This window comes from Polyodon spathula, chromosome 16, assembly GCF_017654505.1.
Source record: "Polyodon spathula isolate WHYD16114869_AA chromosome 16, ASM1765450v1, whole genome shotgun sequence".
In the NCBI taxonomy this organism is placed as follows: Eukaryota; Metazoa; Chordata; class Actinopteri; order Acipenseriformes; family Polyodontidae; genus Polyodon; species Polyodon spathula.
The window spans coordinates 28,302,323-28,328,446 of record NC_054549.1 but is presented as its reverse complement, the minus strand read 5'-3'; the positions used below and the strand labels follow the sequence as shown (position 1 = coordinate 28,328,446).

The 26,124-nt window shown below is 36.4% G+C and overlaps 1 protein-coding gene across 4 annotated transcripts; it reads right to left on the bottom strand.

The window, feature by feature from the left end:
- Positions 1-736: 736 nt before the first annotated feature.
- Positions 737-26,124, bottom strand: LOC121329329 (podocalyxin-like protein 2). Of its 4 annotated transcripts, none has more exons than XM_041274885.1 (9): positions 25,606-26,124; positions 15,852-16,139; positions 9,546-10,204; positions 8,578-8,652; positions 6,973-7,083; positions 5,588-5,744; positions 4,278-4,339; positions 3,436-3,615; positions 737-2,957 (listed from the first exon to the last, which is right to left on the bottom strand). In XM_041274885.1, exons 1-9 carry the CDS (start codon positions 25,637-25,639, stop codon positions 2,751-2,753), a joined length of 1,773 nt encoding a protein of 590 aa, XP_041130819.1. In that variant the 5' UTR covers positions 25,640-26,124; the 3' UTR covers positions 737-2,750. The 4 variants fall into 4 exon arrangements, with proteins under 4 accessions (XP_041130819.1, XP_041130820.1, XP_041130821.1 ...); XM_041274886.1 differs by having other exon boundaries at positions 9,546-10,201; XM_041274887.1 differs by lacking the exon at positions 6,973-7,083.

The following is a 26,124-nucleotide window of genomic DNA, read 5'->3' as shown; positions in this document are numbered from 1 at the left end:
GTCTTTTTGTTTTCATAATCTGTATATCCAACGTATAATTGTTTCTGTCTACAGAGAACCCGTCATCCACTCATGAAACTTGGTTTGGGTATATTTTAGCAGACACTGAGAGTATCCGAATCCTTTGCTATATAGAAACATCTGTTTCTATTAAAGGTACATTTTTCAAACGTTGCATAGAGTGGGCGTAATTGGTCATGGTGTTGTGTGTCAATAATTTGTCTGTAACTTTGTTTCTGCATAACATTGAACTGAGATTTCTAAATGTCTTCAATGAATAACACAAATATGTTTGTGTGTGTGTGTGTGTGTGTGTGTGTGTGTGTGTGTGTGTGTGTGTGTGTGTGAGCCCTTTACAAATGTTTACAAAAGATATCATTTTATTTCGTGTCATTTGACAAGCATTTCAAATCTATAAAGCATACTAAAGCACAGGTAAGCATTGTGAAGAATAGCGAGATAGGGTAAAACATATTTAAAAAAAAATTGAAAACCATGGTAAACTATGGTAACTGAAAAAAGCTGGGTGAAATTGCAAAAATGCAGTGCAAAAATACCATGGAAACTTATAGAGGACATCTTCAAATCTCAGCTCAAAGATTTCGTTTTTACTCAGAGAACCAACGTTAAAGCCAGGTTGCCTTGCCAAGTTATGTGTACCATTTGCTATGAAAGGAATTGTGTAAACTATCAAGACATTAACATATATAGTTTTACAGAAATGCTCCTTTTCAAACCAGTTTCAAAGATTTAGTGTTGATATTACGTGAAAAAAAAGTCTTCATGTCTTCAATATTGATACACTAAATGCACGATACACTAAATACAGTTTTCTTATGCACAATATTTAAAATGCAGCGGTCAAACTGACCTAGCTAAGCTAAACCAAAAGTTGACAGTGACTATATTTACTCAAAAACACCATAAATCATCAGTAAATTCAAGCATAGAAATAAGCTGATAGAGAAATACACTGACCACTGAAAAAAAAAAAAAAAACACAGATATATTGGCCAAAGCAGGATTACATCAAGTTACCTCATCACACAGCTCAGGGATTATCACCAAGACTTCTTCCTTTCTGGTAAACATTATTAGACAAGGCAAAACAGGCTAATCTAAAAGTGCTAGAGAAATGGAAGGAGTAAATGAAATCCTATGTGACAAGCAGAACATATTTTTACAGATACATTTCAAAGCACTGGGTTACGAGTCAAGTACTGTGTCCAATTTGATAAAACGTGTCACTCTTTTGAAACGACGTATGATTCTGCAGAAATTGTTTTTTGCAAGATCTACGTAACTGAATTTTGGGAGTTGTTTGTGGACCACAGTTTGGAACCACTGGACTAGATCAACCAAAATGTTTTTATATAAGAGCCAGCGACACGTAGTGAGCAGCTAATTTGGATAAGTACCCTGTTGTAATTCTGGCAGTAGGCAGCTGTGCACTAGAGGGTGTTGGAACTTACTAATATAAAAACACGTTGGCTTGTCTAGCCTACATGTATCATTAGCAGGCAACAAGAACTGAAGACTAGCCCCTGAACTCAGGTGAAAGCACCTTAACACAGTCTCATCAAAAAACAGTAGATCTGAAAATATGTTAAGTGAGTTGATTGTAAACTACATACTATGAGGGCCATTATGATAGACTCAATGCTCTGTCGATGTCTGTTCAGAATTATTAGAACACAGCAACTGCCACCTTGCTCCGATACTAAAGCTTGAATGCTGCATGTTTTCTATTCAGCCAGGTCAATATAACACAGTGTCGGCCATCTGCTTTATCCCTATGTTAATCAAGCTAGAGTTTCCCTCCAAGGGTAATTTATTGACCTGCTTATAAACATCACTAAACGCATTACTATAGCACAGTGCATGTTTATAAGTTGTATGGCGGCTGTATTGAGATTGAGATAATTTAACTGGAATTTTGTGGTGTTTCTGTCATGCCACGTACGTCTAAGAAAATATACATAAACTGAAATCTTGCTACCTATTATACTTTTTAAAATGATGTAACAGGGGAGGAGGCTGGGGGTGTACCAGCTACCACGTGCACTGCAAGCAAGCAAGCAAGCGTCTTAACCACTATGCAAAAGAGACTGGCAAACATCATCTGACATTCATTGTGATAACGCTTTTAACCTCATCTCATCTCACCGACAGGGGTCAGAAACCACAGTGACAGTTTAGCTCATTTTAGGTCTGTCCTCAGAACTATTCTTTGATGTGACCAAAAGCTCCTCTGTTTCACAGTCATTTATGGTTGTATGTATTCTACATGTGAGGGTTAAGCCACTCGCTATGTAAATACCTGTGGTCTTCATCTCTATATACAGACAGAATCTCATTTTCAAGATGTAGTAAACTGTTGAACAGTTTGTTGATCCTAAATCTATCATATTCCTATTGATGAAACACGACATTGTGAGATGAAATAAAAGATTAACAGTGAAATACATTTTCCTAAACACTTTTCTGTTTTCGTTCTTAGGCTATTTGGATTGTTCTCTGCTTTGGTAAAAACATGTCTATCAGAAACACTGACAGTCTTCCCCGTGAACTTTCAGAAACCTTCTTTAACACTGTAAATCCCCAAAGCTTTCTTCTAATGGTGCTGATATTATTTTTTGTTGACATAAGCTTAAACAGTAAGCTCATAGCTGAATTAGCAGGTATTTCTCAAAATGGCACAAGTCATCTGAAACATGTTGCCACATTAAGTCTGACTGTTTTTTTTTCTGTTAAAGATGTGTGTCTTCTTCATAATTGTCCCCTTGCTCTTTTGCTGTCTTGTTAATTGAGATGTGCCAGTTGTCCACCCCGTCCATGGCAACCCCATTCACATTGGGCTTCTTCTCTTGCATCTCTGATTGGCTGTCGATGGTGACGTCCAGTGTCGGGTTGTCATGGCAACCATTCTCCACAAAATGAAGTTCCTCACTGTGTGACTGAAGCAATTTAAAAAGAAGAAAAAAATGAATCACTGCTTGCTTTAAAAATATCGTAAGCAATGTTTTATATGGTTTCCTTTCCCCATTCACTGTATGTGTTACAGTACAGGAATTAGGACCTGATCAGGCCCCATATCAACTGTACACCATATGCATAAGTGAGGTCTTCTCACACAACTTCACTTCACACATTCTGAAATCCTTTGTTAGAATAGTAAAGATGCAGTATCTCACAATAATGTACAATTTTACAGTAAGATAGGATTCCTGGAGAAGTGTTTATTACATTCTTTCACAGTTTTGCTTTCTGTGCATTCTGTGCCATAGGAAAATAAGCATTGCATTAGGCTTTAGCATTATCGAAGATCACCTGTATAGCTAATATTTACAACAGCCTTTTTAAACATATACAAATTATTTGTAATAAAAAGTATGAGGCACTGCACCTTTTGCTAGACATTGTATCCTGACTTACCATGTCCTTCAGCTTTGGGAGACGTCTTTGCCAACAGATATAGATGAGGCCGGACACTATGATGACCACACAGATGGATCCGATAATGACCAGCACAACAAAGAGCTTCCCATAGTCACTGCGAGACTGAGTGGGGCGAGACTGGCAACTGGTAGCGCTGGTGTAGTTCTGGATTCCAATCTAAAAAACAGTGATGAAAATAGAGGAACAAAAAATTGAAATGTCTGGAATTCAGAGTAAGCCAATTTGCCTATTTGTAGGTTTTAAATGGTAAATTCTTGAGAGTAGCGAAACAAGATTTTTCATCCATAAGTACTGTACAAAAACATTAAATTGTAGAATATGTAGTAATATTAATAACTTAATACAATTCCTTGGCAATGTTTTAAAGTGATTGTAGCTAACAAAACAATTTCATAAATATTACCTGTTTTGCACTTCCATTAGCTAAATAGGTCTTAAATGTGCAGTTTTGATTTTGTTAGCTACAAGTACTTGAGAACAACTTTTGTATTATAAGTTTCTTTTAGAATTGCTATAATTAATTGTAGGTATATTTTGGTTCTGTTTTCTTTTGCTAGTCTTTATTACTTTCAAAATTTGTTTTCTTGTCAGGCAGCAAAGTGATATTGACCTTGGCTGATGAATACAAAAACTATGTTGGACTTTCTAAGCTTCTGCCTAGTGGAGTATTTTTACGTTTGTCTTTTTTCAGTTATTCACCTGTTTAGAGGAGGGCTGACACATTACAATATTCAGCAGCCAAGATCTATGCAGCATTGTGTACTGGCAGCAATCTGACATGCTTTACTTTTGGAATGTGTAAAAAAATTATTTCTTACATCATATAAGCTTTTCCTGATTTCTCCAAGCATGGAGAGTACATCTTTTGTGGGTATTACCCCTACAAACAGAGAAAATAAAGAGAAAAAAATTATTTCAAATTAGAGTTTGTTTAAAACATAAAGCATATGTGTAATATATATCTATTATATATATATATATAATATATATATGTGTTCTATGTTATATGGTAATACACACAGTGACACAAACACAGATTTGAATCATAACTCTAAAACGTAAGTATGTCTTTTATTCATACAGTATCTAACGCATTTACGTTGAACTTTTGATCCGTGGGATTGCTTCTGTTAACGAAGAGTTCATGTAACCATCATTTTATCCTAAGGACGTCTGAACTCATTTGTATATTAGAACTAGTATATGGTTCGCGAATGGGTACTTACCAGACTTGTTTTGATGTATTGTCCTCAATGATTGAGCACCATTGACATTTGTATACTGTATTTGAACTGCTGATGGCACGCTTTTGCTAACTGTAATGTGACGGAGTGACCGAGGACAGAGTAAATGATCAGGTACTTTGTGTGGAACAAACACTAGATCTCTTACTTGAGTTTTGGTTTCTTTTTGCTACTTCTGCTTCCTTACGCCTCTATACCCCCATCACAAAGCTACCAGCAAAGCCATTTCTATTGAGGTGCCATTAAATTTAACAAGCAGGTAACCAAGTGACTATTTTCCTTAATTCGTTAATGAAAGCAGCTGTGGGTGTGCATACATGCAGGAACTCGTGACATCTAGCGGTCAACCCATTACACTGCAGCCAGGGAACAAGTCCTTATCAGTCTCATACTAAGTTTGACTCTGCACCACAGTAATCATATCAGTCCACTTTTAAGAATCAAATCATCCGGGACGGATGTGCTTCATATAAATGGAGTGCACTGTATGTATATCTATATCTATATATATATATATATATCTATCTATATATATATATATATATATATATATATATATATATATATATATATATATATATATATATATATATAGATAGATAGATAGATAGATAGATAGATAGATAGATAGATAGATAGATAGATATAGAGAGAGAGAGAGAGAGAGAGAGAGAGAGAGAGAGAGAGAGAGAGAGAGAGAGAGAGAGAGAGAGAGAGAGAGAGAGAGAGAGAGAGAGAGAGAGAGAGTGTTGTGGGACAATTCTGAGATTTGTGTTGGTATATACTATTTGACCTAAGGTGTTTAAAAGCATTTTATTTATGTCAAAATGTCAGTCAGTACAGCACTTAATTTTTCAGGATCAAAACTCCACGGTAAAGCTTACCTTGTTCACCAGCCAGTGTCATCAGCAACTGCTTGTCCTGTCTGTTTGGCTTGCTTAGAGAAATGAACCAGGTTTCCTGGGGGTTGTCCATCTTCCTGGAGAAAGCCTTTTCCAGCATGGCCAGGAGCCTGTCCCCGTTCTCCACTCGGAAGAGCTCCTAATGCAAAAAGAGGCAATGGGGCATGTTAGAGAGTGGCTGATCAGTGACAGCATCTTATCAGCAATCACAGAAAGATTTTTCAAAACACTGGACAAAAAATGTAATAGGTTTTCTTTTTAGTACCTATCTGCAATATACAACCAGGAGAAATGACCACTGGTTCCTATTAGGGATTTCATTTTCCTTGTATATAATTTATCATCAGTAAGTGATAGTAGACTGCTGCAGAACCAGAATTCTACCTGGAATTTAATTTAAACAGCTTATGTATTTTTTTTTCCACAGAGCACTTGTACTTTTTGATACTGAAACCTCTACAAAACTACATGGAACTTCATATGTATAAGAGTTCTCCACAAATCTACATGATAATCAGTGCAAACGACGGTTTATTTCTTGCTCAGCTCCACTGCAAGATTCAGCTTCCATCTAACCAGAAACAGTGGAGGTGTTGACTGCCAACACAGGTTTCATACTTGCAGGGCAGAAAAGTCTGTTTAAACAGTTTTTCTTAGCAAAACCTATATCACTCTGCAAACCTTCACATTTAAACAGTTCTATGTTTTTTTTTTTTTTTTTCCCTAACGTTCAAGACCATTTGAAGATCATGTGCACACAGAGATGACTCTCCACAGAAGTCCATCTATATTTCATTAGGTAAACTTCTAGTACACGTGTGTCTCTATGAGAGGTGTCTTCAGGTAGATATAAAGTAAATTATCTTTATATATATATATATATATATTTACTATAAAAAATGTACAAAGAGTTAGCTCCATTACAAGATAGGAACATTAAGACATCTGAAAGCTTTTCAGTCAGCCCAGAAAGTGCTAGACAGCTCCTACTTCAATAGCTGTAAGTTATTTCTTGATGGTTTGTTTTGATAAAACTTAATTTGTTTTTTTGTTTTTTTTCAGTAGCAAAGGTTACAAATGTAAGAGCAATAGATAATGCTATAAAGTAAATGTAATGCTGTCTTTCTTAGACAGATCAAACCTAAATCACATTTAGTAGCCGATGAGAAGTGCGCACAGGGACCACTATTTAGTTCAAGGACAGCACAATTTAATTTACTACATTCACTGTGCTGTCTAAAAATGGCTAAATGTATACTAGTGATGTGTTAGGAAAATGGGCAAACAGCAATCAATCTTCATCAAAGCTTCAAAATGGTTTTCCATCTGACGTTACATCAGCATTTAAAAAAAGTTATTTGAATTACCATTGATCGCCACTGTAATTCTGTCAGTGGCCATAAAAGATAGGAAAATGAATGATCCACTATCAGATCCTGGGTTGATTGTCTTCGTAACTCTAAACATGCCATCAAAATCTAAACATGACACAAGGATAGAATTACTACCAGTAGTGCTTACTGGGGTCTTGCAGTGGGTTAGTGGTACTGTAGGTTAGCTTATATTTCATAAAATTAAATGTATTTGAAATAGTGGGGCAGTGGCTGACCTATGGATGATATCATATCCTGTAGATAGGAGATAACAAGCTCCAAGTCTGTATGACTGCAGGCCTGATTATAAATGCACCAAGATCATTCTTACTGCTCTAGAACAACCAGAATCATACTGACATCCCAAGAACATTCTAGAAAGTTCCTAGTGTAGAATGCCTCTTCATTCCTTGGTCTGCTTTCCTGACATATATTTTCTCCAGCACTTCATGCCTCCTCTGTGTCCTTGAATTCACGCTTGCCTTGACAACAGAAAAGGTCATGCTGATTCTAACAAAGGGTTTTCACTGTTTCCATGGTGATGTCAAACTGTTTGGGAAGCTGGCTGCAGCTGCTTGTGTCATGAATTGGACTGAGCTATTTAAAATAAGGAAATGCTTCATTTACATATATATTGTGGTATAGACGTCAATCAGTCTGGAAGGAAAATGATGGAGTAAACTACTAATAAATACAGAGATGTTGAGTATAGACTAATGCAAGAGCATAACTGGTCATGAATACTTTTGATGTTAATGTGTTCTTTCCTAGCAGTGTAAGATAAAATTCAAAACCACATGCGATTATGGACATTATAAAATCCTTTATATAACGTGCTGTTATTAAAAACTGTAGTTTAATAGATTAGCAATGTACTGATCAATCAGATACAAAGATGAACAAATACAGAGATATACTATTTTTTAACAATTTCCCTGTAAGAAAACTAACAAACAAAATTCAACAAAATAAGTAAACTGTATTATGATCGGGGGGATAAGTGAACACAAAATAAGTTTTCAGTATTCTTAATGTTTACAGGATAAACACTGTATTCTTGTGGAATGTTTGTATGATACGTTCCCTTCCTACATTTCAATGAAGCTGACAGGGTGCAATACATATATATATATATATTATATATATATATATATATATATATATATATATATATATATATATATATATATATATATATATATATAAATATATAAAATAAATACTATGTGTAGATGTGCATAGACATCATAACAGTAGATTTACCCAATAAACTAGCTTGTGAATTGTAAGGTCTTTCAAAATGATAGTATACAGATAGGCTCAGCAGATTTATTTTAACTTTATGTTACACTGGTGGTTTCATCCATAGGTTATTATCCATCAAATGTAATGAAACATACAGTGAAACAATTATACATAATAGACATAGAAAAGACATTGTAGGCTTGAGTGTAAACCTAAACTATCAACTGATGTATACATTGAAAAAAAAAGTGAAACAGATTGTGTAGCATGTATATGACTAATAGTAGCAGTGCATATAACCCATTCATACAAGCTCACTTCCAGAATGAACACTGGGTTAAAAAAAAGACTTACACAGTCATTATTTTCAGACATGTTGAGAATAACATAACCTTTCCCAGTTAGCTCACTCCAGTCAGTACAAATAACCTGCAAAGATAAAACAAAGAAATCCTGACTAAAAACAGAAATATATATATATATATATATATATATATATATATATATATATATATATATATATATATATATATATATATATATATATATATTAGTTTCTTTTTTTCTTGTTTATTTATCATCGTTAATGCAATTCAAATTATCAGAAGCGCTGGTGATTTTGTCCAAAAGAGTCTGCGACATTGTGCACCTGTGTATTCTGGGTATTGGCTCCTTGCAGGCAACTTCAATAGCGATAGCAATTTAAAGAGGTGGGGACAAAAAAAAGAATGAAATTAAATATGAAAGCCTTGTAGTGCTACTGGGGGTGTTACGAAATGCATCTTTTTCCTTATTTTTTTCTTTTTAATGTAAATCTTTATGTGGTAAACAATTTGTTTGCTACATAAAAATGTACCCTTAAAATAGCTCTCGCCCTACCACTGCCTCAACAGTGTTCCCTGCAACTTTGTGTGACAAAGAGCAAGCTGTCTAGAAAAAAAACATTTTTTTAATAAAGCTTAATTTGATGAGCTCCTTATTTAGGTTTGTCTAGATCTTATGCCTTGAAAGCAATTTGAAATCAGACTTGTTCTATTTCATCAGCAGAAGATCCAAAACTGTTTCAATTGGGTCTTGGTCAGCCATAGTTAGGACAGTTAGGACCACTGATCATTAAATATAACAGTTTTTGATCAAGCTACTGATATAAGGAACAGTCTTTCCTCCAGGAATTAGAGGTAGTAATTATTGAAGAATGGCCATGTATCACCCCAGAACTATTTAAACACCTTGCAGACTTGTCACATTGAAACCATATACATGAAAGACAGATGAAAATCCAACATGAATCAGTTAACTAGTCTCCCTATGGGTGTGCTTACCTGTGGAGACACCTGAGGCAATTCTGTTTTCACACTGCCAGTCTCCGTGAGTGACTGTCTGAAATATGGCTCTATGCTTTCCGTCAAACCCTGTGGTTCATTCCAGGGAATTAAAGTGGAAGAAGCAGCGTGAATAACTGTGGTTCTACTAGGACCACTATCAGGGGTCTCGCTGTCAGTTCTCCTGTGCATTGTGGTTACCATGGCAACTGTGTCTAGCAGTATGTCACTTCCAATGACTGTTGAATAAACCATGGAAGGTCTTTCGGGAGTTGTGTTAGTATCCGCCTCAGCTGTCGATAAAGACAACAAACCCGGCTGTTTGAAAGGTCCATAACTTGAGCCTTCAGCATCTGGGAACGTTGTCATTTCAGCAAGCAATGTGGCGTGCCAGTCTTCCTCTGTCACTGCAACCACGTGTGTGTCTCTTTGATCAGTCGACTTGGGGGAAGAGCTTGGTGCCATGGGCAAAGTGGAATGCACAGGTTCTGACTGGTTTGAAGTAGTTTCTCCTTGCTCTTTCCACAGCTCTCGGATGGGGGTGTTGGTCCGTCTTGGTTTGGGGGGCTCAGATGAGGAGAGAGAGAGAGTGGAATCCCCATCGCTTGCTGTCCTTTCTGGTGAAGATGATGGTTGTAAAGGAGTAGGATTGTAACCTACTAAAAAATTAACGAAAAAATTAATAATTACAACAAGCATATAGATACAGAGATGGATATATTGCCTACCATATGGGACCTTAGCCAAGCAAGAAAGAGTATGGAGTTAGTAAGTCACTTCTTTATGTATGTTTATGACATTTTCACTTAATGTAGCTTCTAATGTCATTTTATTTCTTCATTCACCTTTTCCTTGTCTTTCTATTAATGTGTAAGTGGTTTCATTGTACATGGCTTTGACCTTGCTTATCTGGAGGATTCTATCTGCCTAGCACTGACCAGCCTTCCTCATTCCATCCAAACCATGGGATAATGTGAGAGCAGGAGGAACCAACCAAGTTTAAGGGTCATTTTGTCACATGATTTGAATGAAAAGAGGATGTCTGTTCAGTCCCAGGCAGTTGTATTTTTCCAGACAAGCTCACAGACAGGTAATAACTCAATATGCTCAGTCCCTGTCCACCATCCGGCACCTCCTCAAGACACACCTGTTCAGACAGCATCTGTAAACCTCACAATTCTCGACCATACTAGACTATATGGTACCCACTTGTACCAGTACTTGCATCAGCTTGTACTTGCACTGGACTGCTCCATGCCTTGCTGCATTTATCTACTACTCCTAACTATAACTACTTATTGTATCTTGTATTAGATTTTACTCTTATAGGTAACCATACTCACGTTTTTTGGAATTGCTCTTATATGAAATCATTCTCATCCATTTATCGTACTTACTACGTGTTCTTACTGGACTTCACTCATATAAGCAAATATTTACTATAAGGTTTAGCTGCTCTTAGTCAAACTTGCTCTTACTTATAATTTACTGTATTCTTTATTTTGCTCTTGAATTTGATTGTGTTGTACTTTCATAATAACTGCTCTTATCTGTATTATGATATTCTGTGATATTTTATAATGTGATAACTTGTAATGTGATATTTTACAATGCAATACTTTGTTCTATTTTGTAACAATTGTAAGTCACCCTGAATAAGGTTGTCTGCCAGGAAATAAATAAATAATAATTTACCAAAACATGAGTTCCATTTTACATTCACTGTTAGGTGGTACTGATAAACTTTATAGCAGAGCTAGCAAAATATTTGATGAAATAAGAACTGAAGGCAGTGCACATACCCCTTAAGGAAAAAAATAAGCCTCCGTTATTGAAATCCTTTAATTAGCATACAGTGAATGATGGAGGGAGAAAGAGACCATGCTTATTGCAACCTCACAGACTGCAGCTCATAATCACGATCGCATTGTCTGCCTTCTAGAAGCAGTTCTCAGCTTTCAGTAATGAGACACGGGGTGAACTCTGCCATATAAAAGATTCTCGGGCGAAGCAGAGTTTGCTTCATCCCGTAGCATCTGTGCCTGTCCAGGTGCCAGCCAGCTCCAGACATTGCAGTTAGCTCTGCATTAAACATTAAGGTCAGGCTCACAATTATCAGTCTGCAGTAACAGCTTGTGTAGGACATCATCTGTGTATCACAGAGGGCTTAAACCCTTGGAGGGCTGAAAAATCAGCAAGTATGTTAATAACATACATCCCCAGCTACAACTGTCTTACTGACAGACTGGAGAACAATCCGTGTCGGAATAAGTTACAAGGGAAACTGTCATGACCTACTGTGTACATGTAAATATGTGTCACATTTACTATATGTATATGGGTGTAGCCAAGTTTTACCACAATTGGATAAGGGTATGCACAGGCACCTTAAATCTTGCCCTGATTACAGAATTACAATCTTCATCACTGAGATTCATAGACATCAACTAAATATCTTTGTTTATATATTTATATAAAAGGGTAAACCATTTCAATTTGTTATGAATTCTCTTAAAAGTGCTTTTAGTTTTGGTGTTGGATACTGGCATCTAGTGTGAGTCAAGGAAGTACATTTGAAACAGAGATACCAGTCATGTAAGGTGGTAGTGACAAAACAAAAGTGAAGATGCACTCTCTCTATGCTTTCAAGCCTGGTCACTTGAAATCCGATAAGGGTGCTTTAGTGTATCTGGAGTTTCTAAACTTATAGAATGCTGCTCAGCTGCTTTTGATATAGTCCAGACAGGTGTTCCATTTTGCAAACACATGGCCCCAGATAAGATAAGCTGAGAAATGGGGGTTATTGTTAGATTAGTGATTGTCTGCTATCATCTTACATTGTCATAACTGGGGCTGGTACTTTCAAGAGCTATTTCCCTTATAGAAGTCTCCCACAGTAAACGCCTAGCAAAGTGTAATGACGGGTAAAGCATAGGTAAGCACTCTAAAGCCCAGAGAGGTATGGTAAAGCATATAAAAATGCATGTGTGATGTTAGATCCACTGCTAATGTACCTTTGTGATAACCATGGTTTTTATATACATTTTTTTCTTACTTTTTCACAAATAAATCAGGATTCTCACAAATTGAAAGCTATAGAACTTGACAACCGCAATTTGGCATCACGGCTACTCTTTTGGATGTGAAACCTTTAGACAAACACTAGTTTCACAAGATGTCCAAGCAAACCACATAGAATCAGAGATTTATAAAAGATATTGGATAAGGAATGCATTTTGGATGAAAGAAACAAGTCATCAGAAAAAGCACTCACCTTTTTCTTTTTTCCCTTTCATTTTAAGTGCCCAATTATTTTACCCCCATTTATGTTCCCAATTTATATTTTCCAATTATCCTAAAATCTCAGGAGGATGGAAGGTCAATAGGTCTCCTGCAATTTCCTCTTTACACCCAGGCTACACAGAAAGTATCAGGCATCAGGTATCTATCTGGCCAACAGGGAGTGAGATTAAGAGAAACAGTCCTGGTCTATTTTGCCTCCATAACCTGCAGAAGCGCCAGAGCCAGTGCAAGGCTCACTGTGGAACCCCCAGCACAGAACAGCAACTCTGCACCACCAGGACACTAACCCACACTCCCCTGACTGTATGACACCCTGCACACCTTTGTCCAGCACTAGTGTATCACCCTGGATTGCATCATTCCTATAGTGGATTGATGCAATCCAGGGGGGTTCCCTGGTGCTGTAATAAAATACAGAGGTGACTTATACCAGCAGGGTACCATCCCCTTTGACCAGATACCTGTCATACCTGGGCAGGCTGTCAAAAAGCAGACGGTGTGTCTCTGACTCCCACTGCAGCCCAGCTCAGGGGCCTGCCCTAGTTTTAAAATTGAAATTTCAATGAAAATTGCATTTTCATGTGAGAATATCTCTTACCCTTGAGTGGTCACACCTTAAGGAATGTAAATTTACAGGAGAAAGGCTTGTTTGTGCACCTGTTTAATGACTTAATTAAATGTGATAATACTCAAAGACAAACCAGCTTTAATTAAAGTTCAATTAGCATTTCAAAGGGAACCCAAACATATCAGCATTTTGTTCTTAGGTATATAAACTGCTGGCAGAAACTGGCTGCCGGGCCATCGCATTTTGGAACAAAACGAGGCAAGTTAACTGGTGGTCATAACTTGATTTTAAGTACAAAGAACTGACAGCACTTCAGAGACAGTGACTAAAAATATCAAAACAAATGCAATTTTGATTGAAAAATACATATATGTGGGGATATGTACAGTGCACAAAAGTAATAGATTTAACACTAAACCATAATACTTTGAATAAAACTAAAGACGGCTTTTGACCACCTCTTTCTACAACAGTCTTTACCAATGTCTTGTAATACTATTCCAATCTTTGCAGTAAATTGTTCTAAATATTGAAATGCTATAAAATCTTTGGGACCACTGTTCACCTGTAATTAGAGGATGCTACAGTTTGCCAGTTGATCCACAGTGTATTTTATCTTTGCATGCATGTAAAGTGAGGGAACCTTGTGGTGAATAACACCTTGACTCCTTGACTTGAATCTTGTTGACAAACACACTGACAGATCTTCAGTAGCTCTGCTATTTAATAAAACAGGTTTTGCTAGCCAGACAGACTTTTCATAACGTACATGTTATTTTGTTATTTGGTCATTTTTGACAGCCGCTACATAGGTAGCGGCAACATAATTAAAATTAAATTCCAGGGTATGAATAAATGTGGTACTAGAACAAACTATTTACTGTGATTCTCTTACACTAGTTGTAGTCACAGAAATCTAAACAGAGTACTGTCCAAATACTACAGAGCCCCTTTCTGACCAATAATTTTACTGTGCTTCTATAACTGTAGTACTCATCAAAACGAATTACACTGAATCATTGTACCCTAATGAAAAGAGTGATGGCAAACGAAAACGAAAAGACTGACAAAAACAGAATGTCTCCCCTTGAACCGAATTGAAAAGAACGTAATTCTAATTGATAAATTATACAGTAGGCTATTAAACAAACCAATATTACAAAAGACAAACCCTCCATTAGTTTCCATTCATATTAAGCTGACAATGCTGATTCAATTTACTATTTCATTATTTAACAGTCACTTCTATTCAGATGTTCACAATCCCCTTAACCCTACACGAATCCATGAAATAATAAATTAGATCAGCCTGTGAGTTCAGTTTGAATGGAAACGAATGAAAGTTCAAAACACTTTGCACTTTTATAGTATTCTGAAACAGCTCTAACTTTACATTCCAAACAGTTATCCCATCACTCGTTCTGACATGTACTGTTCTCCAACCTGTCAATGTGGAGTTTTGAGTGCTCTTGACTGACTGACGTGGATCATAGGCAGCAGGGTTTACTGAAAATGCCAACTTCTCCCATGCAAGGGTTACAGATGCACTCATATTTTAGCACAGCTTTCAGTGAAGTGATGGAGATTAATGTTCTCTGCTCCAGTAGCGAGGGAGTGATTTTGCTACCTCAGCTAATGAAAGGGAAGACAGAGGCCCGGCTGTTACTTGAACATTTGGGAATTGGGAAAAGTGGGCTCTGTATGTACTATGTGGTGTAGGCTGGACAGGATTATACAAGCACTGAATTGTGCTGACAGTGAATTATGTATTCCCAGTGATCATAGATTTTGAACATAGATTTTGGAACTACGAAGTTATCCATGTGAAATCCATGTGTTATACAACAAGCATATTTATCATACTGTACAATACACCTTTAATGAACTAATACTTTATACTAATACTAGATGTATATTTCAACACTGTTCCCAATTCACAAATCTTGAGTTATTTAACTGGCACAGTTTCGTGAATAACAAGTATGTTAGTAAAATAGATACATCCTCATCATGACTGTAAATATAGAGACCCAACAGTTATATAAAAATATAGATACCACAACCTGCATACACTGTATGTACATGTCCAAGTTTAACATACAGACATCCGGACAAGGTTCTCTATATACTGCCTCCCCAGACTCCAGTATCACATTTCAGCGATGTTCGAGATGTAAGTGTGACACAGGTAAAGACAAACAAATAGGAATCTCCTTATATTTTCAGATTCTGACACTCTCAAGAACTTGTGCTAATGTCCTAAGCAAGCATCATCCCCATATACCACATTAAAAAGTTATGGACATACCCCCAGTTTTGGATAATAAACTATATTTAGTAATAAAAAACAGACTTTTAATAATGGACACGCAGTATGCCAGCTCCAGAACCAAGAATCTGAAAGAAGCATAGGTAATGGCACTCCATCTATGTACCTCCTGGAGACCCTGTAACCAAAGCGGTGTCATTCAGATCATCTGAGAAGTAATCTAACTGTATCCCCTTGAGCTCTTCATTCTCTTCGCTGGAGAAGCCTGACTCCTGGGAGGTAGTCAGGAAATCAGGAATGCCAGGGCCAGCCAACTCAGGAGGTGCAAGCTCGGCCTGTTCTGAAGAGTCCAGGGGCTCTAGTTGGGGAGACATCCACTGAGTGCTGACCGGACTGGTGGTAAACAATCCTCTGGTGGGCTCTTCAGAGGCACCCAGAAGAAACAAGAAAGAACCTAAGGGAGAGTAACGAAAAAGCTTGACATAAATAGAAACAACAGATTTCTTCTAACACATTTTCATTAAAGTAGTTTCTCAGTAGAATAGCATCTTCTCATAGTAAATACATGATTTTGCAGACAAGTGGTTCACAACATATAGTTTTCTAAGCACTAATTCAATGATCCCATATGGACCTCATAGGGAATGTAAGGTAGTTAGCAGTCAACCGCAAAAAAAATAAATACATATTGTTCTCTGACTTAACATGCTTTGGTAAAAAGACTGAAATGTTCATCCCAATTGGTTAATGCAGGGTCCCATGACCAAAAACAATTCAGGTTGCTGCTCAAAAAACTATCAAGGGTGCCCTCTGACACCACCCCACAGCATCACTGATTTCTCTGGGTGAATTATTTTTAATGAGAGTTTGATAAATACAAGTTTCATAAAACAGATATTAACTGCAGTTTTTAACTGGTGAATACTGAGCCTTAACTCTAGTTAATATTTGGATAATACTTGATTTGCCCAGCAAACATGTACCACATTAGCTATTGTAGTTATTCCACGAAGGAAGAGAGCTTTGTTAGTGAAATAACCACAGAACATTCATGGACTCTTGGAAAAGAAAGTATGTTTAAACCTCTGTTTAACAGTTGAATTTGTAGAATTACTTTCCTTAAATCAAGTTCTGCATCTGATTACCAAATTGTAATGTGGAACAGTGCAATTCACCTGGTCATTTTGTCATGAATGACTCCGAAACGCAATTCTGTAAAAAAAAACATTCACACAGCAACATTCAATATGAAAAAGTTATTTGATGCTTGATCTCTCAATGCTTGTTGTAGAAGCTAACATATATTATGTTGGATTCTCTTTTTAGTGATGTACCATTATATTAGCTCTCATGGACCAAACTGCAGTACATTTAGCTCTGAGTGGCTTCAGTCTAAAATGCCAGTATCTTCAATTAAATTTGAATAGCATTCAACAATAAGCAGCGGGTAGAGCTCATGCCTGTCAATTATTTTTAAGCATCAATGTATAGTAACACTGTCGTTAAAATGCCTCCCCTTCCTCTCCCACTCTGACTGTCATGCATTTATTAATTATTGATTGAGAAGAACAAACAGAAAATTCTCTCTCTATGTCTTTCACTCTTTTAAACCAGTCCTGCCCCACACACCATTACTGAACTCAATTTTACTTCCATAAACACCTACAAGCCGCTCAAGCTAAGATTATCTGATCACATAATCTTACGCTAATTACAAATACACCCTTTAATTCCTTAGATTAGTAATTATTGTAAAGTAGGTTTGCACTCTGCTTTTTGTGGTGCACATATGCACCTAAACATGTAAGCAATGTGTAACAAAGTATAATTATAGGATCACCATATTTGAAGCATTGAAATGAACAAGCATGCACTATTGCATTTTGTTTAAGTAGTGGGCCTTATTTATCAAGATTCTTACACCAATATGCAATTCTTGACAACCAAACTGTAACAAAGTCCCTGAGTCACATTGTTGGTGCAAAATGGTGCAAATTGTACTAAATCAGGCCCAACGTTTCATGTTCCATTTATGGTGTTATTGGGAGTTAATTTTAAAATGTTGATATTGAATGTTGAATGATTTCCCATGGTGAAAGATTTGCTATTGCCCTTAATGCCTTCTTTGCTCATATTCCCTATAAAAGTTTACCATAGTAAAAGCATAGCAAAGTAGCAGATTCCTTAATTACTTAATTTCCATGTTCTCAATGTGCCATTGTGGAATTCACACTCTAGGTGTCAGATCCTTTCACAGGTACATTCTTTCATTTCACCTGTGAGCCAAATGTTGCAATTGTGCATGTGTTCTCACAATCCCACCCATTCCAAGCCATTTCTATTTATTGATTTTGTATAGCACTTAGACTACCTTACCTAAAGGGTATATAAGGACCTCTGTCTTCTGAATGCCAAATCCAATGCCCATGCAATATTCATTTGACATTTTCGTGCCCATATACAGCACTTCAGCTCAATGCTAAGTGATGTGGAAAGAATCATGGCCTCCTCCTTGACGTGATAGTGTGTGCACTGTAGACAGGTTCCCAGCACAAGTGACCAACAAAAGATGCAGAGCCAGGAATAACAGTAAGACCTTGCATCTTGTTTTTTCTTTGTCATTCTTGTCGTTAATTCAGATGTTAATAAAAGCACAGCAAAGAAAATCCCCCACTCAACTTTAAATCGAAATCTCTATAGATATTATCTACAGGGTTTACATTTTATAATGAGAATAGGAGATCAAACGAGAACAAATGCAAGAGTATTCAAACAAGAAGAATTTAGAGAAGAATGTAATACTGCTAATTGATTAATTATTCCATCTGAGGCCTCACCAAAAATTGCCATAAAGCTGGTTCAAGGCATACAGTTCAAGCATGACAGTCACAGCCTCTGAGTGGAAACTGTAGTTTATTTAAGGTGAATCGTGTTCTGTTTAGGTCCTCAGAGCTCTGCATGTACAGCTTCGCTACTGGTGATGTATGAGTCAGAAGCTAAGATCTTTTTCACTTTTGTTGATAACTTTCCACCTCCACATAATAATTTGCATCTGCAGAGATACAAAACGACTGCTGTGTTCCATCCCAGACATTACTGCATGTCCTTAGGTGCTCAGTTATTCAGAGTGGATTATAAATGCTGCACATGATTTAAACACTGACAGCATTCCTGAGAGTTAGCTGCTCTTCCACTGCTGAAATGCCGACAGGCATCAGTTCAGTAAAAAACAAATCAATATTCCCTCAACCTCTTAATTAAAGAAAAGAGGGTTACTATGATTAACTGCAATCAATTCCTTCATCTATCAATGTGCTGCTTGTATCTGATGTATCTATAATTCTTAATTCAAAGGACATTAAGAGATCCCTGTAGTGATGAAGCTAACTGGGCTAAACAGAACTTTACCCTGAGGTTTAAGGGCCTGAATTAGCCCAAGTGACCTCCAAGAAATGGTGATGTGAAAGCATCCTGAAAGGAGGGAATAACCTGTAAATCTGTATGAAGAGATTTACACTGGGCTGGGACTGTAATGGATGCCAAAGATACACTGCTGAAATACTGATATCAGAGGGTTCAAGTAATACAGCAATATACATCAGACCTCTCCCTCACGCTAGCCCACAATGTATTGTCTTATTCACCTGCCCAGCATTCAGTGAAGCAAGATGTCAGGTACAGAGCAATATCTTAGGAAATGTAAACTAACTAGTGTAAAATCAATTAGACAGAAAGAGACATTTTAGTGAGGAGCTGAACATGACTATAATGTCCAACAATGTAGAATTCTTATTCTATCAAAACTATCTTTACAGTCAACACAGACAGAACACAGAGAACAGAAAGCTGAACTATAGACTATTGTAAACATATGCCAACATGTAAAACTGGACATGATTGTGACAATGAAGTTAGTGTTCTATACAATGTACAAAGCACACCCTGTTTGCACCACTGACTCTTACCAGAACACTATTCAAAACAAACTGAATATTGTTTAATGAAGTGATTGTATCTGTGGAAGTCACAATTAAGCTGCACTAGCTGCACTTCATTAGCAATTCATGACTTTCTTAGTGTCTGAAACATTTCCCCAGTGTTTGGTTTTTTCATTTCCTCACCTCCCAGCAGGGTCAGGTATCAACCATTTGGAGAAGAAAACAAGAAGTCTCATTACCTCGCAGATATTTCATTTCTGTAGCTCTTCTGAGTCTTGGCAGCCTTTCCCTTTTCTTTTTCTTGCTTACTTGTGGGTTGATAACTAGCATATATCTAGCATATACTGTACCTCTTAATACAGGGCTAGCTTTAAGATATAATCTTGTATCTCCTAATTGCCTCTTTGCTGCAATTACTGCCCCCTTTGTTGTACTGAGGATCTTTCAGATCATGTTTTTCAACATCAATATAGATAAACTGCTGCATCCTGGTACATTTTCTGTGGGTCATATGGTCTCATTGCAGCTAGGACATTGGAGTGAGTTCAAACTAGAACACATGAAGTGATGCGGTACAGGCAAATCGCAGCAACTTTTCAACTAATGCAGTAAAAAAATGTGTATATCCCAAAGAAGTATGTATATATAATAGCAACTAGGAAACATTGTTAATGCTAAAATAACCACCCATAATTTCAAAAAGATAAACATTGTACAATATAAAAAATCTCCTTTTTAAAAAAAAAAAAAACCTTTACCTGGGTAAACTGCATTCAGTCCTTTCCCCTGATCTGCAGCTGATTGCCTTCTTAAAATAAAACCATACCACTGTCCTTGCCCACAATATAGAGGGACTTGAATTAAAGTAATAGTCTGATGCCCAATTGCATTTAGAAATAAATGAATATATGTTTTTAATTCACAGTTTAATTACAGGGCACTTACACGGCACCCCCAGCATCTCTTTATGGACAAATCAGAAGAGAAAATAATGAAAAATAAGTGGCGCTGAGTCATACTGTTCGTAACACGATTAATCCAGATAAGATTATCAACAATATCACGATTATCAATTATTGTATCAACATTATATTTAAACACTGTCTCCGATAAGGTAGCTGGGTTGTGCAGATGGTTAATGCACTATCCTGAATTTAATTTTGTCTTAGCACTGAAATAGGTTTGGTGGTTTCAATCCACAGGACTATATTGTACTGCCTCTCATTACAGAACCATAGCACAGCCACTCTGATAGCCCAGCATGCCTTTGAAGATAATCTGTACAGTAACTAGATGGCCAGCTAGATAACTATAGGCACAAATAGATGATATACCGTAAAACTTCCATTAAACAACTTTGGCACTTATTTACAATATTTTCCAGCAGATCTGGCGCGTATTGGCGACCGGCACTTATATTAGATCACTAGCTTCACATGCTTCATGCGGTCATTGAGAAGCCGCTAACACACAGCCTTGTAGCAACATCGTAACTCAATTTAAACATTCCAGCAACTTTGTTAAAAGGTTGTGTGTCAGTGGGAACTAAGTAATAGTTTTGTTTTTATAACAAAATGACATTGTATTGTACACCCTCAAGTATAAAGCGAAAGTATACAGTCTTTTTATATGCACTGGTTAACAAGGATAGGGTATGCACAACGTTGGAAAATGAACAAGCAGAAGAATAAATTTGTATCTAAAAAGGAATTAGATCTACCATTGTTAATAATAATAATAATAATAATAATAATAATAATAATAATAATAATAATAATAATAATTTCTAAAATGTTTTTAAAAATGAACAATACAAGCAATAAGTGTCATTATAAAAAATTATTTATTGTTTAAATCTCAAACTTGTACATTGTTAATACAATTAAACATATTAAAATACACCAAGAGGTTTGCATCTGGCCTACTTTCAGCACGCTTAACATTATCAAAACTTTTAATAACGTAATAACTGCATTAAACAAATATGCATCACAAGTAGGCCTGCCTTAAATTACATTTTCTATTGTTATTATTTATGACTCCTCATCTTCCACAGCGTCAGTGGCAATGACAGAGACCCAAATAGAGACACAGCAGCATACCATAGATGTATGGCATGTCAGTTCTCTTGTACTCCAGCATGCCATTCATTTTAATCTAGTGAGGGTGCAGTGGAGCAGCTGCGGCATAAATAAATAAAATAGATACGTTTATCTAAGCAAGTTATGTAGGGAAGAAAATGCTGTGTTTGTCCTTTACATGCATGTCTCCACTTATCTGTCAGAAAGACTGATAACATGATGCTTAATAGAGTGTAGTAAGATTTCATAATTACTAATGAGATTTTTTTTTTGCCTGTAACAGTCTTTCAAATTACAACAAAAGTCACAGACAACAACTCTCGATGACCTCATTTTGGCAAGTGACACCCGTCAGATTTGAGCAGCTGTTGGGACGACGGCTGAAGAGCTCAGGTAGTGTTATCAAAATTTAGGATGAGAGCCCTGTTCCCAACTGAAATGATGTGAGACACTAGCAGGTGGCAAATCTCAGTCTCTTAAACAGGCATTAGAAGACTCACACACACACACACACACACACACACACACACACACACACACACACACACAGAGACACACACAGACACACACATTGTTCCATGAAAGTTATGCAAATAGCTGGAATGCATAATCCTCATTTATATGTTGCACTCCAAACCAAAGCCTTAGTTCAGAATAAATCGCCTGCCTGTCTTCTGGGCAATTCACAACCCTTTTGAACTGGCATCTTGTATTCGCTTTCTTGACAATAACCACACAAGCAGCAGATGCATTCCGGATTGGTGTTGTTACCGTCTAAATAAAGCTGCTGTTTTTGGTCACCTTGGAAACATTTATAAATAAGGTGGTTCATCTAATTAATTTATAAGCACTTTTAAAAGTTTATCATGGTGCATTTCTCTGGTCATTTCTTTTGTTTTCTATGCTTACTTTGCAGTTATTGCACTGTACTTTATAGTTATGGTGCTTCTCCATCTATGTCTGTGCTTTACCATTCTTATCTACTATAACCATGGTATGAAAGCTTTCAGTATCACACATACAAAATATATATATATATATATATATATATATATATATATATATATATATATATATATATATATATATATATATATATATATATATATATATATATACTCCATATATGTAATGGAGTACTGCAGTTATTCCATAAATTCCCCAAGATCTGTATTTAACAGGTTAATGTTTGTGCATAAAATGTTGTTATAAAGAAGATCTGTGTGGAATACTGTGTGTCTCTAACTGTACCTGGCTTTGAAGCAACTAGCTCTTTGTTTAGAGTGGTCTCTCAATATACCCAGCAAGTGCACAGGCACAGAAATAGATCATTCTTAATAAGCTTAGCAAGGTCCTCTATATTGGTCTGGTCTCAAGTAAAAGGCTACAAAGCTTGTGACTGGAGTGAGAGATTCCAGATACCGGCTTAATCTGCTAGCTAGGATAATCTGTTGCTTGTATTTACACATCTAAAGGCCTAGTATATCCTATAAGCCCATGGTGAAAATATCATTTTCTTGGAAAACAGTACCAGAAAAAAAGCAGCAAAACAGGAATGTGAAACAGGACAGCAGCTAACAGCACCTACAAAAACCTTTTAAGGCCCTTTCCTTCCCCATTGTCTACCTGTTTCATAGCTCTACTCTGCATATCCTTCCCAAGTCATGTGAAACACTGAGAACCAAGAATACAGTACAGCCTAGTGTAGTTTCCAGTCTCAATTTCTCCCCTTGTGTATTTGGTTGGGTCAGGTCCAACAGACTTTCCTTATACATAGTCCACCACAAAGCTATGCTGACCCTGTACTATTAGAAAGATGGCCAGTGTCACACCCATTGACCACCTTAAACTTTTACACCAGAAACGCTTTCAAAGATGGGTGGAGGGGGGTGGGCCGTGCAGGCTTTTACAAATAAATTACTGTACAGTACCATCTAGTAATGTTACTTTTGTCTTTTACCATGGTTATACAATACATTTACCATATTTTTAAATATGTTTTACCTTACTTCTACAATGCTTACCTGTGCTTTACCATGCTTTCACTATGCCTTATTACACTTTGCTTTGCTTTTACTATGGTCAGTGGAGCAGTCAGTTCCATTATGGTATAGGACAGGATAGTCTTTTTGAACAACACAAGTATTTTAATGCGGTAAATAGCTAAGGCTAATGGGAAATTGGATTTTCGGGTCTTTGTGAACACCTATTGAAGCTATTGAAGCTGTTTGAATAGAACTCTGCATGCCAAGGATCACATCCTGTTTAAGCATCACCTAGCAACATCTTACCTTTGTTTAAAATTAAAAACCTATTTACAGGACATATTCAGATCACTCAAATCACTTTATAATGCCTATTCCCTCTTGGACAACCCCCTTTGGTAATGAGATTCATTCTTCTGGTTAATTAAAGAATAATTGCAAAATGTATTATTTGTTTTATTTAGCAGACACCTTTATCCAAGGCAACTTACAGAGACTAGGGTGTGTGAACTATGCATCAGCTGCAGAGTCATTTACAACGTCTCACCCAAAAGACAGAGCACAAGGAGGTTAAGTGACTTGCTCCTGGTCACACAGTGAGTCAGAATTTGAACCCTGGACCTCCTGGTTACAAGGCTTTTTTCTTTAACCACTGGACCACACAGCCATCTTGTAATTATCACCTTTCTTTTTAAACAATCACCAACATCAAATGTGCAAAAGCCTACAGCCAGTATCTTAAATCAATAGATTTTTACTAATTAATGAACCTTGTGAAAAGTATTTTAATTTGTGCTTTCTGAAAATGAATTGCACAATTAACATATGTGCATAATGCTCTACTTATTAACATTATTAACAATGCTTTGTATTAAGATTCAATTTGTTACTAAAAATTGAAGTTGTACATGTTATGTCATATATTAAATACAATACCTTGTATGCTATATATTTTTGGTTTGTCTGATGTTGTATGAAATGGTATATTGACATGTACAGTAAATGTAATGTATGTTGCATATTAAATATCCATATATGTTTAGTAAGAGGAACTGGCATACAGCAAAGGGTACGTTTTTAAATTAGTTCATACAAGGGAAAACCGTCTGGAACAGCAACAACAACAATAATAATAATAATAATAATAATAATAATAATAATAATAATAATAATAATACATTTTAGTGCAGCTTTATAAATCATTTGTGTTTGTTTTTTTTAACCATTGAATCCATATCATGTTTTAGTCAATAAATCTGATTCCATTCAGATATTCAGATTAGACCAGAGTGGCAGTGCAGATTTTGATAATAATAGATAATGGAATGTGTTTTGTATGTATACCAGTTTATAACAGAAGTGCAAATATACACATAGAGATAGGTATCAATAAATAAACTAAGTATCAATACAGTAAATACACAAGAACAGGTAAACATCTCCAATTCCATTGCAGCGCCATTGCATAAAGCAGTTGAACAAAATATATGCTTAACATTTTACAGTCGTTTAATTTGAATCTAGGTTTATCCAGCAGAAACCTTACAGTCTAAATATAATTATGCTACCATTTTGAAATCTAAAGAAATTTAAAAGATGCTGAAACTAGACCGTGCATTTTTAACTGAATAGTTGGGACTTGCAACCAGTAAATAAGTACGATTAACCTGTTACAAAGTTACTATACTGTGGAACTCTGGAACTAATTCCACTGCTACGTTTTAAAAATTCTATAGAAATTGATATTCTTTCGAGGACAGCTTTAACACAAATCCTGACAGTTACTTAAAAATCTGTAAATACATTTAAAGTTCGTTTTAGGGCATTAAAAAGGTAGCGAATGACCCCAATTCTTGAAAGACATATTCACTGCAGAGAGCTGTATTTCCCTACGAAGAAAAACAATCCTAACTTACCCAAGACGAAAATAACCAGCACAAGTCTCTCCATTGCTGTAATTTCAATGTTTTCGTTTAAAATCTTTTAAGGAATTCTTCAGGCTAGCCGGTTGATCTCGGGACACCTTGATGCAAATCTGTCCATGCCCAGCTCCTTGCATACAATGCCAGGCCGCTTTAAGAAATTAAGTAAAAATTAAGAGGGAAGTTGTGTGCATTGATGCGCCCAGCTATAAATATATACCTCTGGTATCACTTCATCACAAAATCTGCGGAATATCCACTACATAACAAAAGATTAAAAAAAGAAAGAAAAGAAATAAACTTAAAATTGACCAGTTAGGGGTATTTCCTTGTATAATAATCAAATTCAATATGTAGGTTGCATTTACAGTTGAAAAGGCATCACTGGCGTTTTACTACAAGCGCCCCTTGTTTCGTATCTCAGAGGGTCGCAAATACATAAAGATGCTTGAAAAAATGAAATGATTGCGCAGTGTCTGCAAGCTCCCTACTGCAACGAACCAGATAGCTCCA

Coding starts and splice junctions, on each gene's coding strand:
- LOC121329329 (XM_041274885.1), bottom strand. CDS start 25,639: ATGGAGAGACTTGTGCTGGTTATTTTCGTCTTGG. Junction 7,084..8,577: donor TGTCTGAAAATAATGACTGT/GTAAGTCTTTTT, acceptor TGTCATGTTTAG/ATTTTGATGGCATGTTTAGA. Junction 5,745..6,972: donor AATTACAGTGGCGATCAATG/GTAATTCAAATA, acceptor TTTTTGCATTAG/GAGCTCTTCCGAGTGGAGAA.